Source organism: Procambarus clarkii, chromosome 37, assembly GCF_040958095.1.
Source record: "Procambarus clarkii isolate CNS0578487 chromosome 37, FALCON_Pclarkii_2.0, whole genome shotgun sequence".
NCBI lineage: Eukaryota > Metazoa > Arthropoda > Malacostraca > Decapoda > Cambaridae > Procambarus > Procambarus clarkii.
Window position 1 is genome coordinate 24,129,373 of NC_091186.1, and position 14,844 is coordinate 24,144,216.

Here is a 14,844-nt window from a genome sequence, read left to right on the forward strand (position 1 = left end):
GCTGTGTGGGCGTGTTACACCCAGCTGTGTGGGCGTGTTACACCCGGCTGTGTGGGCGTGTTACACCCGGCTGTGTGGACGTGTTACACCCGGCTGTGTGGGCGTGTTACACCCGGCTGTGTGGGCGTGTTACACCCAGCTGTGTGGGCGTGTTACACCCGGCTGTGTGGGCGTGTTACACCCGGCTGTGTGGACGTGTTACACCCGGCTGTGTGGGCGTGTTACACCCGGCTGTGTGGACGTGTTACACCCGGCTGTGTGGGCGTGTTACACCCGGCTGTGTGGGCGTGTTACACCCCAGCTGTGTGGGCGTGTTACACCCAGCTGTGTAGGCGTGTTACACCCCAGCTGTGTGGGCGTGTTACACCCCACTGTGTGGGCGTGTTACACCCGGCTGTGTGGGCGTGTTACACCCGGCTGTGTGGGTTGGGTTATGTGTTTTCAAGCACATTACCGTGTCTTCTCTATATAATGTTTGCCAAATGCACACGTATTGTAATTTTTGTTGATGCTTTGTGGATGAGAGCTGTTAGGGGCGTAGGTGCCAGTGACCATATTATCAGAAGGTAACACTCAGTCATCATTAAGAGAGTACTGTTTAGCGTAAGTTTTCGCTCTAATTCATGTTTGACCATAGAGGTAAATGTAAGTAAACTTTTAAGTGTATACACGAGGTATGGCGAGAGGTTTACTGTGAGGTAATATCATCTCTCCTTTTCAGAGTTCCTGAAGTACAAAGTAGGCGTGGGGAACATGGGCGGCGTGAGCGAGGGCGTGTCGGGGATGCTATGGGTGCACCTGTTGGCCGGCCGAGGCCTCAAGGCCGCCGGCCGCTCCGAGTTCCGGGACCTGTACTGCGTGCTGGAGTGCGACCGCGTGCACAAGGCCCGCACCGTCGTCAGAACCGGAGACCTCAACTTCGACTGGGACGAGACCTTCGATCTCGACCTTATAAATAACAAAGAATTAGACTTTTTAATATATTCGTGGGATCCACAATTTAGGCATAAACTATGTTATAAAGGTTCGGTACATCTAGTGAGTTTACTTAAGGAATCTCCGCTGCATCAGCTAGCACTAAAGATAGAGCCTCGGGGCACGTTATACCTCAAGCTACGCTACACTCCGCCTCGACAGGCCTTCCTACGGACACCCGGGGTGCGCAAGAACTCCCTTTTTGGGCTGGACCTGGACTCTGTGTCGAACCGTGAGAGTGGCGGCGGGACGGTGCCTCTAATTATCGCGCGCTGTGTGGCTGAAGTGGAGCGCCGTGGCCTAGACATCATAGGCCTCTACCGCCTCTGTGGCTCGGCCACCAAAAAACGCCTCCTCAGGGATGCTTTTGAGAGGAATCCCAGGCTAGTCGACCTCTCCTCTGACAACGTTCCTGACATTAATGTCATCACAGGTTAGTGAGAGCTTTGTGCACTAATGCCAAAAAAAATATTGCTCAAATTGTATTGTTACTGCTGACCAAAGCAATTATATATCTATATTGTATAAAACGCAGAGTTCAATAGTTTACGCAAGTCGTGGCACTCGTAGACTAGAGAATTCGTAGAATTCACTACGTAGACTCGTAGAATTCACTTAAACTACGGTAAACAAGCTACAATTAATTATATTTTCAACATGTGCTTCACAGCTGTAGTGTACCTTATTCCTCTCCTCAGCTGTACTCTTTACTTGTGCCTCACAGCTGTATTGTACATTGTACCTGCCTCTATCATACACCCCCTCACGTGTACCTGTACGTGTTGTACCTACCCCCCCTCGTAGCCTCGTAGGGGGCCTCGTAGCCTCGTAGGGGGCCTCGTAGCCTGGTGGATAGCGCGCAGGACTCGTAATTCTGTGGTGCGGGTTCGATTCCCGCACGAGGCAGAAACAAATTGGCAAAGTTTCTTTCACCCTGAATGCCCCTGTTACCTAGCAGTAAATAGGTACCTGGGTGTTAGTCAGCTGTCACGGGCTGCTTCCTGGGGTTGGAGGCCTGGTCAAGGACCGGGCCGCGGGGACACTAAAGCCCCGAAATCAACTCAAGATAACCCCCCTTCCCCCTACGATACTCCTCATACGTAGTGTGCTGTAAGTAAGCATGGACATGCTATACACTCATGCCCCGTGACGCACGTGTGGGTCACGAGGACTGATGAGGACTGATGAGTGTGACTTTCCCCCTGCTACAGGCATCTTGAAGGACTACCTCCGAGAGCTGCCGGAGCCGCTCTTCACAAAGTGTCTGTACCAGATGCTGGTGGACGCGCTCACCGTCATGCTGCCTGACGACCCTCAGGGCAACGCTAAGCTTATGTTCTCCATTCTCGACTGTCTCCCCAAGGTCAACAGGGTAAGTGGCTGTCTCCCCAAGGTCAACAGGGTAAGTGACTGTCTCCCCAAGGTCAACAGGGTAAGTGGCTGTCTCCCCAAGGTCAACAGGGTAAGTGGCTGTCTCCCCAAGGTCAACAGGGTAAGTGGCTGTCTCCCCAAGGTCAACAGGGTAAGTGGCTGTCTCCCCAAGGTCAACAGGGTAAGTGACTGTCTCCCCAAGGTCAACAGGGTAAGTGACTGTCTCCCCAAGGTCAACAGGGTAAGTGGCTGTCTCCCCTAAGTCTACAGGGTAAGTGACTGTCTCCCCTAAGTCTACAGGGTAAGTGGCTGTCTCCCCCAAGGTCTACAGGGTAAGTGACTGTCTCCCCAAGGTCAACAGGGTAAGTGGCTGTCTCCCCAAGGTCAACAGGGTAAGAGACTGTCTCCCCAAAGGTCAACAGGGTAAGTGACTGCCTCCCCAAAAGGTCAACAGGGTAAGTGACTGTCTCCCCAAGGTCAACAGGGTAAGTGACTGTCTCCCCCAAGGTCAACAGGGTAAGTGACTGTCTCCCCAAAGGTCAACAGGGTAAGTGGCTGTCTCCCCAAGGTCAACAGGGTAAGTGACTGTCTCCCCCAAGGTCAACAGGGTAAGTGGCTGTCTCCCCAAGGTCAACAGGGTAAGTGGCTGTCTCCCAAAGGTCAACAGGGTAAGTGGCTGTCTCCCAAAGGTCAACAGGGTAAGTGACTGTCTCCCCAAAGGTCAACAGGGTAAGTGACTGTCTCCCCAAAGGTCAACAGGGTAAGTGACTGTCTCTCCAAAGGTCAACAGGGTAAGTGGCTGTCTCCCCAAGGTCAACAGGGTAAGTGACTGTCTCCCCAAAGGTCAACAGGGTAAGTGACTGTCTCCCCAAAGGTCAACAGGTTAAGTGGCTGTCTCTCAAAGGTCAACAGGGTAAGTGACTGTCGTCGACGATCTCCCCAAGGTAGCAGTAGGATCTAATATTAATTTGCCTATCGTAACCGACGATAGTAACCGACTATCGTACCCCAAGGTAACTATCAAGGTAGTAAGGTAACTACCACCAGCATGCACTACTTACAGTGAACAAACTGTTGGGGGGGGGGTATAATTGTTTAAAATTTCTGATGTTAGATCATTTTGAATGGAATACACATTTCTTGATAAATATTTGGGATGGTTATATCTAAATCATATTACGTTAATATATATATATATATATATATATATATATATATATATATATATATATATATATATATATATATATATATATATATATATATATTAGTATATTTTGGTAGCAGTCTTTCCTGTAGACATATATTATTAAATATGACCGAAAAAGTAAGATTAATAATTCTAACACGAATTTTCTCAATCTTTCGTACATTACGCTTCACTGTTGGAGGTAAATCAAAAATCACTTCTCCAAAATTCATTTTTATTTCTAGTCTGACGCGACACAGGCGCGTTTCGTAAAACTTATTACATTTTCAAAGACTTCACAAATACACAACTGATTAGAACTTACGTATCTCTGCTATTATATCTACATTTGAGTGAGGTGGGAGGGATGATGTGGCATATAGTGACGTGGCATTAACACAAGACAGAACATGAGGGGATATTAATAGGGTATTAAAAGTATCAACACAAGACAGAACAGAAACAATGGGTATTGAATAGAAGTGTTTGTAGAAAGCCTATTGGTCCATATTTCTTGATGCTTCTATATTGGAGCGGAGTCTTGAGGTGGGTAGAATATAGTTGTGCAATAATTGGCTGTTGATTGCTGGTGTTGACTTCTTGATGTGTAGTGCCTCGCAAACGTCAAGCCGCCTGCTATCGCTGTATCTATCGATGATTTCTGTGTTGTTTACTAGGATTTCTCTGGCGATGGTTTGGTTATGGGAAGAGATTATATGTTCCTTAATGGAGCCCTGTTGCTTATGCATCGTTAAACGCCTGGAAAGAGATGTTGTTGTCTTGCCTATATACTGGGTTTTTTGGAGCTTACAATCCCCAAGTGGGCATTTGAAGGCATAGACGACGTTAGTCTCTTTTAAAGCGTTCTGTTTTGTGTCTGGAGAGTTTCTCATGAGTAGGCTGGCCGTTTTTCTGGTTTTATAGTAAATCGTCAGTTGTATCCTCTGATTTTTGTCTGTAGGGATAACGTTTCTATTAACAATATCTTTCAGGACCCTTTCCTCCGTTTTATGAGCTGTGGAAAAGAAGTTCCTGTAAAATAGTCTAATAGGGGGTATAGGTGTTGTGTTAGTTGTCTCTTCAGAGGTTGCATGGCTTTTCACTTTCCTTCTTATGATGTCTTCGATGAAACCATTGGAGAAGCCGTTATTGACTAGAACCTGCCTTACCCTACAGAGTTCTTCGTCGACTTGCTTCCATTCTGAGCTGTGGCTGAGAGCACGGTCGACGTATGCGTTAACAACACTCCTCTTGTACCTGTCAGGGCAGTCGCTGTTGGCATTTAGGCACATTCCTATGTTTGTTTCCTTAGTGTAGACTGCAGTGTGGAAACCTCCGCTCTTTTCCATGACTGTTACATCTAGAAAAGGCAGCTTCCCATCCTTTTCCGTCTCGTAAGTGAAACGCAGCACGGAACTCTGCTCAAATGCCTCCTTCAGCTCCTGCAGATGTCTGACATCAGGTACCTGTGTAAAAATGTCGTCAACATACCTGCAGTATATGGCCGGTTTCAAGTTCATGTCGACTAAGACTTTTTGCTCGATGGTACCCATGTAGAAGTTTGCAAACAGGACACCTAGGGGAGAACCCATGGCGACCCCATCTACTTGCTTATACATGTGCCCATCCGGGCTCAAGAAGGGTGCCTCTTTAGTACAAGCTTGGAGTAGTTTCCTCAGAATACTTTCTGGCATGTCAAGAGGCTTCTCCAATGGTTTCATCGAAGACATCATAAGAAGGAAAGTGAAAAGCCATGCAACCTCTGAAGAGACAACTAACACAACACCTATACCCCCTATTAGACTATTTTACAGGAACTTCTTTTCCACAGCTCATAAAACGGAGGAAAGGGTCCTGAAAGATATTGTTAATAGAAACGTTATCCCTACAGACAAAAATCAGAGGATACAACTGACGATTTACTATAAAACCAGAAAAACGGCCAGCCTACTCATGAGAAACTCTCCAGACACAAAACAGAACGCTTTAAAAGAGACTAACGTCGTCTATGCCTTCAAATGCCCACTTGGGGACTGTAAGCTCCAAAAAACCCAGTATATAGGCAAGACAACAACATCTCTTTCCAGGCGTTTAACGATGCATAAGCAACAGGGCTCCATTAAGGAACATATAATCTCTTCCCATAACCAAACCATCGCCAGAGAAATCCTAGTAAACAACACAGAAATCATCGATAGATACAGCGATAGCAGGCGGCTTGACGTTTGCGAGGCACTTCACATCAAGAAGTCAACACCAGCAATCAACAGCCAATTATTGCACAACTATATTCTACCCACCTCAAGACTCCGCTCCAATATAGAAGCATCAAGAAATATGGACCAATAGGCTTTCTACAAACACTTCTATTCAATACCCATTGTTTCTGTTCTGTCTTGTGTTGATACTTTTAATACCCTATTAATATCCCCTCATGTTCTGTCTTGTGTTAATGCCACGTCACTATATGCCACATCATCCCTCCCACCTCACTCAAATGTAGATATAATAGCAGAGATACGTAAGTTCTAATCAGTTGTGTATTTGTGAAGTCTTTGAAAATGTAATAAGTTTTACGAAACGCGCCTGTGTCGCGTCAGACTAGAAATAAAAATGAATTTTGGAGAAGTGATTTTTTATTTACCTCCAACAGTGAAGCGTAATGTACGAAAGATTGAGAAAATTCGTGTTAGAATTATTAATCTTACTTTTTCGGTCATATTTAATATATATATATATATATATATATATATATATATATATATATATATATATAATATATATACTGTATAATTCTAGACACAATGGGCGTAAATTCAACGTTATTAACGTTTATTAAAGGTTGATTGAACGTTACTCCAACGTTGAACGTTACATTTGTATATTGTGGCTAACTGGTTGAGTGTCTTGCGTAGGTGTCTTAAAAGCGATGGAATCAGTAGTAAGGAATGAGTACGTAACGCTTCCTCCTCCTCCTCAGATGACGTTGTTCCTGCTGATGGACCACCTGCGGCTGGTGGCCAGTCAGTCGGAGCGCAACAAGATGACCACCCAGAACTTGGCCATCTGCTTCGGGCCGGTGCTGATGCTTCAGAGCGAGGGGGAGGACCCCATGGACTTCCATCAGCCTATTAGTATTCTCAAGTTCCTCCTCGACCTCTGGCCGTCTAAGTCAGGTAATGTATCGTCATCAACACAGTTTGTAGCGGGAGTTTTTTCGGTACTAGGTTCGACTTCTCCGCTATTTGACAGACTACTGTTTTAGGAGGACAATTATTTAAATTTTATTTGACCATAATGACAATATCCCAAACATTAAATTTCCAGAGCTAAGTAATTTAGCTTCCCCAGTTCCTAAGACAGAACGTTGAAGGACTAGCAGAAGCTCACCTTACAAGTACAAGGGCCGTGACGAGGATTCGAACCTACATCCGAGAGCATCTCAGACGCTGCCTTAATCGACTGAGCTACGACATGGTCAATACTTCACTTCATGGTCAATTCACGTCAATACTACAATACTCATACTTCACCTTACAACTACTCCGTCCAGTAAACAATTACTTTCACTTTTCCAAATCTGACGGAGGTAGAGTCCTCAAAAGACATTTACACCAACAAGTCTTAACTCTAGGTGTCTATGTTAAGTCCGTGTCTATATGTTTATTTACAAAACTCATACTGTTTACTAAATATTACAAATAAAATAAGCAATATATTAACATTTCATTTTACTTTTAATAATTGTCTTGGGGTATTTGAACAAATATAAAAAAAATAAATTGTCATTTTACTGTTTACATTTTTTGCATCATATATTCACTTGCTTCAATATGGTACTACATGGTTTCCTCGGCTTGGTGCCTTCTTATGATAATTACCTACTTAAGTCAAAATAATGCCATTAATCTGGAATGAATTTGACGAGTGTGTGGGTAGTCTTAATTTAGATTTAGAAGAGTGTAGATGTTGTGTGAATTTTTGCAGGTTCTGTTACACTGTTTGTTCCAGACAGCTCGGGAAGCGGAAGCAGCGAATGCTCGGAGTGCGCGGCCTTCACATCTGGACTCGGGGAGGCGGAAGGTCGGGGGCCCCGGCAGCCGCATGACCACGCCCAGGACCACGCCCAGGACCACGCCCACCACCCAGTCCCCGGGCTCAGAGAGCGACTCCTCCCCGAATCCTCCTGTTAACCTCCGCTCCAAGCTAGTCTTGGGCGCCATGGCTACCACCACCGCCAGTGGGGAAGCTGGAGGCGGAGCAGCTAGCGGACCCTCCGCTCCGGGCTCCACCTCCACCACCTCCACCCCCACTTCTTCCATCACATCCCCGCCATCCACCACCGCCGCCCCCACCAACTCCCTGCCAGCCGGGGTGTCGGAGGCGGCGTCAACCCTCACTGCCACCCGCGGCCTCGACCCAGAGACAGAGACCGAGGAGGACAAGGACGAGGCCGGCACGGCATCCAGCTGAGGTCCTCAGTCTCCTAGCTAAGGCCTGGACGACAACCTCCTGGTCAGGAAACTAAAGTCCTGATGTCACTTCCTGAGATTGACGCCAGCCGAGGCACTGATGTCGTAGGTTTATATGTTGATATTGCTGTTAACCTGATGTCGTTCCTCAAGGGGCCGTGAACACCGTCCAGGGCCCTGCTGATGCTGGCTGCGGGCAAGTTGACATAGATAAGGCCCTGATATCTTTGCATAAGGCCTAATAGCACAAGTTGCAACCCGGAGGACATCAGCTGAAGCCCTCAACTCACCCTTGTTGTGGGCATGACATCACCAGCCCCTATACCTCTAGTGGCCGGATGCTGTTATGAACGCGTCAGGAAGTCCCCTGGGAAGCGAGGTTTCCCCTCACTTGAACCCCTGGAGGTGATGCAGGAGACCACGTGACTTGCCCCTGTGCACCTGGAGGTGAGGCAAGAGACCACGTGACGTGCCCTTGCACCCCTGGAGGTGAGGCAGGAGACCATGTGACGTGCCCCCTGTACCCCTCAGACTGTGGCTCAGTGCCGCCCTCGGCCCCAGCCTCAGGGTCGAGACCATTGCGGGACTTATGCAACTCGTGTTACAAATCACTGCCACGAACCTTTAGTTATTATATTATCTCTCTGTGGAGATGTCGAATTTTATCAGTAGGTAACTGCCAAGAGCTTGTAGCAAGTGGGAGTGTGGCAGCTTGTCGACCGTCTGGGCACCGCTGCCCTCTAGTCAGTGGGAGTGTGGCAGCTTGTCGACCTGTCTGGGCACCGCTGCCCTTTAGTCAGTGGGAGTGTGGCATCGTGTCGACTGTCTGGGCACCGCTGCCCTTTAGTCAGTGGGAGTGTGGCATCGTGTCGACTGTCTGGGCACAGCTGCCCTTTAGTCAGTGGGAGTGTGGCATCGTGTCGATCGTCTGGGCACCGCTGCCCCTAGTCAGTGGGAGTGTGGCATCGTGTCGACCGTCTGGGCACCGCTGCCCTCTAGTCAGTAGGAGTGTGGCATCGTGTCGACTGTCTGGGCACCGCTGCCCTCTAGTCAGTAGGGAGTGTGGCATTGTGTCGACCGTCTGGGCACCGCTGCCCATGCTACCCTCTAGTGGTGATGAGAGTATCGGCATGGCGGTGCTAACTACTTGCCAGATGGCTTCCATTTCCCTCACGCCCAACATTAGTATTTCATGCAGACTGTGAAGTCGATTGCCAGGCGTCGGTTACGCTACCAAAACGCTGTAGTCGTGCTGAGAGCTTGTCTCCACTGCTGTGATTCTTCCCGGTGACACTTATGGTTAGCCATGGTGATCATGGTTGTTGCTGGTTACTGGTGGTTGATACTGACACTGGTAGTCGCTACTGGTATTGGTGTTTGACACTGGTAATTGTGCTCATGTCTGGTACTTGAGCTAATGACTAGCGAAGGTTATATCTGGTGCTGGAGGACGACCTTGCTTCTGGTGTCTGGTACTGTAAGTCGTCCCTGGTCTTGATATCTGGTACTGTGGGCATTCTGATCTTAGTATCCGGAACTTTGGGGGTCCTCCCTGCTCCTAGTATCTGGTAGTTTGGGTCGTCCCCTGGTTCTGGTATCTTGTATCAGAGATTCTCCATATAGTGTTGATATCTAGCACTGGCGGTCGTCCCTGATACTTGTGTAAGGTACTGGGCGTCATCCCTGGTATCTGGTACTTGTGGTTATTACTGTTATTGGTGTCTTGCATTTAAAGCCCATCCTGGTTCAGGTGCCAAGTACTGGGAGGGGGGGGACACAAGTAGTTAAAGTGCTTAGTACTTGTGCATGGCAAGTCAGTCTTAGAGCTGGCTCCTACCTCACAAGATCGTCCCTGGCACCATTACAGGTACCTAGTACCGGAGGCCACCTCTTGCACTCGGAGGTCGTCCCTGGAGGCAGATACTACTAGTAGTAGTAGTAGAAGCAGAGTCTGGCACTGGTATGGCCGAATCAGTGGCACTGTTTCGCCAGAGCTACTGCCTGCCGGTGCGCGGGGGTGAAACCCCGACTGACTCGGTCGTCTCCTCAGACTGCATGCTGTGTGAGCGTTGGTGCTTTGTCTCTTCAACTGCCTTTCAGACGTGTGTGTGTGTGTGTGTGTGTGTGTGTGTGTGTGTGTGTGTGTGTGTGTGTGTGTGTGTGTGTGTGTGTGTGTGTGTGTGTGTGTGTGTGTGTGTGTTTTTCTGTCTCGCGAGGAAATAGTTGGATAATTCTGGGGGGGCAGGACGGTGCCATAGTCTCGAGAGAATGCTTGACGTTAACAGGGTCTTTAAAATTCTCTTGCTGTGCTGTCATTGTAACGATAAAGTAGTCTTTCAAGAAGCATTTCACCATTTTGTATTCCAGAAATTTAATACAGACATACAAGCTATTCTGAAACATATGCCTTCAATTTTTAAGCGTGTGTATGAGATAAGATACATATGTGATTTTATATATTATATAAGTATGTATATATATATATATATATATATATATATATATATATATATATATATATATATGTATATATATGTATATATATGTATATATATATATATATATAGTATAGTATATATATAATGTATATGTATGTATATATATATATATATATATATATATATATATATATATATATATATATATATATATATATATATATATATATATATATATTATATATATATATATATATATATATGTATAATGTATATGTATACAATATATGCGTGTGTATGTGAACACATATGGAACTAAATATAATTACATTGATTGCAAGTATTAAAAACACTGGAAATGAAAGTGTAGTTAAAGTACTAAGCTGGTTGCGATAGCAGGTGGCATGATGGTTATCGTCTTTGTCTTTTACATTAGAAGTGTCTGATAACACGCCGCAGGATATCAATACATCCTTCACACCATCTCTCTCTGGCGCTCTGTCTGTGTCTCTGTCTCTCTCTCTGTCTCTCTGTGTCTGTCTCTCTGTCTCTCTCTGTCTGTCTCTCTCTGTCTGTCTCTCTGTCTCTCTCTCTCTCTCCCTCTCCCTCTCCCTCTCTCTCTCTCTCTCTCTCTCTCTCTCTCTCTCTCTCTCTCTCTCTCTCTCTCTCTCTCTCATACGGCTGCTCTTGTATACTGCCATAGACGCATTCCTACACATGGTTACTGTGATATGATACACTAACGTAAACACGATCACCCCATGCGCTCACTGATTTATGTGCACACCCATCCCCCCACCAAGGTATACACGTGTACATTTCATTATCAGCACAAGCTCATGCTACTGTCAATACACACATACCTGATGCCTAACAAAACCCCACAAACAATATTGATTCCTGACTGTCGTCGCTAACGTTTAGACTGGCCATGATGAGATTCAATATATTGTTCAAATTTCAGTATTACGTGTACGGTAGAGCCCAGATTGTGGGAGCATGTTAGACCGTCGTAGGGTATGCCACGCTTGCCTCAAGCTAGCCACCACATCTCGACCAACAATCAACGCTTAACTTTGAAAAGCTTTAGGAAGAAAAACACAACACAATTGGCATCAAAAGTTACGCTAATGATCAAGAGGAATGAATACATTACGGTGGTGCGCATTCAGCTTAGATTCACAAAGCAGTTACACAAGTACTTACGAACCTGTACATATTTCCTCAATCTTTGACGGGACGGCTTTGTTTACATTAAACAGTTTACAAGCATGACAACTTGCCAATCAACTGTTGTTATTGTTATTAACAGCCTCCTGGTGCTTCGGAGCTCATTAACTGTTTAATAATTGTAAAAAAGGCCGCCAAAGATTGAGAAAAGATGTACAGGTTCGTAAGTGCTTCGTGAATCTGGCCCGGGCCTCGAGTCATCACGCACTTGCGTCCACTTATTGTACCAGTATATCTTTCTTCAGTCACGGCAGCTTTTTTTGTTTTGTTTTTTAAGATTATTCAACAGCTTAAGAGTTACGGCACTACGAGGTTTTGTATAACAATAATTACCTTGCACACCCAACCTACACGTCTGACTCCCAACCCACACATCTGCAAACAAAGAAAATTACGACGTTTCGGTCCGTCCTGGACCATTATCATGTATAATAACCTTGGGATGTCCTAGCTCGTAAACTGTTTAATACATACACAGTAAGCCCCTCCCCCCCCCCCCCAAGATCGAGGAAACATGTACAGGTTTCGTTAGTGAGAACGTAGAAGCCTAATGAATCCTTGCCTCAGCTCAATTGCGCGCTTCTTTTGAGAAATTTCAACCCGCCACAATTGTAGTGTCTGGTGTCAACATTTTCTCATTAACCCGCCAGGTCATCCCTCTCCCCACACGCCTCACCAGTCACTGACATTCAACCGGTTTTTCTCTCTCACTCCTCGAGTGTTGGTAGTCACATGTGATATTCCTACACGAAGCTGATCAAATCTTAACCCATGGCAAACGCTCAAGTGCTACGTCATGTATGACGCATTTAGTAAACATTCTTACGAGAGCGATTGCAAGTGGCGGGCACAGCTGAGACCATGTCAACACACTCCTCAAGCAACGCACCCTGACAGTGGTCAAGCTCCTTCCTCCATCTCCCTTGTTCTCTTCCCTTCATTCTTAATACCTATTAATATACAGAATTTGCTCTTTCAATATTCTGTCGTCTTATCGACGTTTCATGGCTAGTACCTTCTTACATTCTCTGGCTGTTCCTAGTGCTACTTTCTCCTTCAATATTTCACTGTTTTTCCCCTGGAAATAATGAGCTTCCTATGGTTTCCTCTACAGCTCCTCCTGTTGATACAAACTATGTAGAGTAATGAGCATTGCAAGGGCATTAACGAATGTGCCTCTGTGCTTATCCTTTATCACATAACTTTTGCTGCGATTTATCAGCCTAAATTAATATTAGAATAAGGCATCTCTGCTCTCCTTGTGAGTAGGAATGGACCTCGGTTAAGCTAGGTTCAATCTTGCCGTTCAAAACGCATTTGTTTTTAGCAATAAGGAGTAATTGGAGCCATGTTGGAAGAACGCACAAGATTACTGCACGGCAAGAACGGAACTCCGCAACTCGACTTGAGACAACCTTAAAAGGGAATTCTATGAGTTCTTCGTCAAGCGGACGTCGTCCCATTAAGAATACACAAACTCTTGACAGTCAACCGACACGATTAACTCCACTTTGATCTGGCTTTGTTATTTAAATAAGCACATTAAAATTTGCATTGGTGCCTAAGTGAAGCTTCTCATAGCGATGAAAAGTTTTGTGGTCAGGATAACTAAGATTGAATCAAGACGAGTGGCGGAGTCTGGTGGCCAGCACGTGTCCCCTCCCCGGCCTATCACTGACCAGTGTCTGTAGTCCTCGCACCCGTGGTAGTCTTGCATGTCTGGTACATGGGTCTCTCTTGTGGCGACGGCCATACTCACACGCATCGCAGGGACGACTGTCGATCTTCATATGAATGATTGTTGGTGTTTTTTAGAGTATAAACTGCTTAATATTATTAAACATATTGTAATAAATTGATCTGTGTCATCCTATGTATGAAATTTAGAGTCGCAGGTGATGGCCAGTTCTTAGTTGTTTGGTGAAATATGCGTAGAACTGAGAGGTGAATGTGAGAGGTGCGACAGGGTGGCCGAAACCGTCTAGATGCTTCAGAACGCACTTACTTGCCTGTTTGTGGTGTAAGGAAGTTATTGTTAATTCATATTGTGTATTCATCCATAGTGTAATACTAGAAGATGAGCAACTTGTTGTTAGCGGTGTGGCTAAGTTGTGAGATGACGAGACTTGGTTTTAGGTGTGAAATTGATGCTGTCAGATGTAAGCTGATGTTTGTGGCAACCGATGTAAGGCTGTCCTCGCCACCCACCTTACTTGCATGTAGGATGGAATGGCATCAGGGGGACGCTGAGTGAGGTTGGATGAGTGTGGTGTGAGTGAGGTTGTCCCTGCCCTATGCCTTAGAGAAAATGATATGGAGCGATGCTCCTTTCCCAGTGAGCTCCTTGCCCCTGCTGTTTATGGGCTGACATGGATTCTCGCAAATTTGCAAATGTGTTGCTTTCCCTGGAGGGTGAAACATGCTTGAATGTTTACTAATTTGTAAAGCTATATTTTTCCTCGGTTTCACTTCATTGAGACCATGGAGAGACGAGGTAAAGCTCACCATAATAAAAGATATCATTGCCATAAGGTATAAATCTGAGAACTACAAGAGGAACTACATTTAAGCAGTTAGTGTCCCTCCAGCGGTGAGGACGCCCCTCCTCCCCCCCTCTCCGTCGGTGCCCTTGCGTGTATAGTTCCCTTCTTGGCCTCCTGCAGCAGGAAGACTCCACTAGTGACGCCGGGGCGTAGAGGCGGGTCTTGTTCTGTTGTCTGTACATACGCACGACTCTTCACCATCTTGCGGCTAATTCTATGTATATGAAAGTGTTTAAAAGAATGGAGCTGTTGTTTATATTTACAAAGGTAAGATTTTTGTTATTATGGAATGTGTGTACTAGAGGTCTAACAAGGAAATCAGGGCTATAGTAATCATGATAGTTGCTTTTCATGTTAGTGTATTTAATGGCTACGATGACATGATTGTGCTTTGTACATATCAGTGTATTAATTTAATGGTCTGGGAGCGAAGTGGACCAAGTGCCCCCATTTTCCACAATTTACTTTGTACTCTCCCGGACTCTTGCTTTGGTCCACTCCTGCTCCCTCTCCACCTTGGTTGGTCGAACTACTGTGGATAAGAAGGCTTTCCATGTGACACGGAAGTGTATGACAGTTCTTCTGTTTTATATTTTTCGAGAGGACCCCCCCCCCCCAACACACAC

General features: G+C 45.8%; 1 protein-coding gene across 6 annotated transcripts in view; it reads left to right on the forward strand.

The window, feature by feature from the left end:
* RhoGAP100F (Rho GTPase activating protein at 100F) overlaps positions 1-10,399 on the forward strand; it is a 424,062-nt gene extending 413,663 nt beyond the window's left edge. For 5 of the 6 annotated variants that reach the window (XM_069337262.1, XM_069337263.1, XM_045754600.2 and 2 more), the window contains 4 exons: positions 722-1,408; positions 2,187-2,347; positions 6,516-6,711; positions 7,551-10,399. In XM_069337262.1, coding sequence (XP_069193363.1) covers positions 722-1,408; positions 2,187-2,347; positions 6,516-6,711; positions 7,551-8,008 — 1,502 coding nt within the window. In that variant the 3' untranslated portion in view covers positions 8,009-10,399. Of the gene's footprint in view, positions 1-721; positions 1,409-2,186; positions 2,348-6,515; positions 6,712-7,546 lie in introns of all 6 variants that reach the window. The other variant, XM_069337266.1, reaches the window with a different exon arrangement.
* The last annotated feature ends 4,445 nt before the right edge of the window (positions 10,400-14,844 follow it).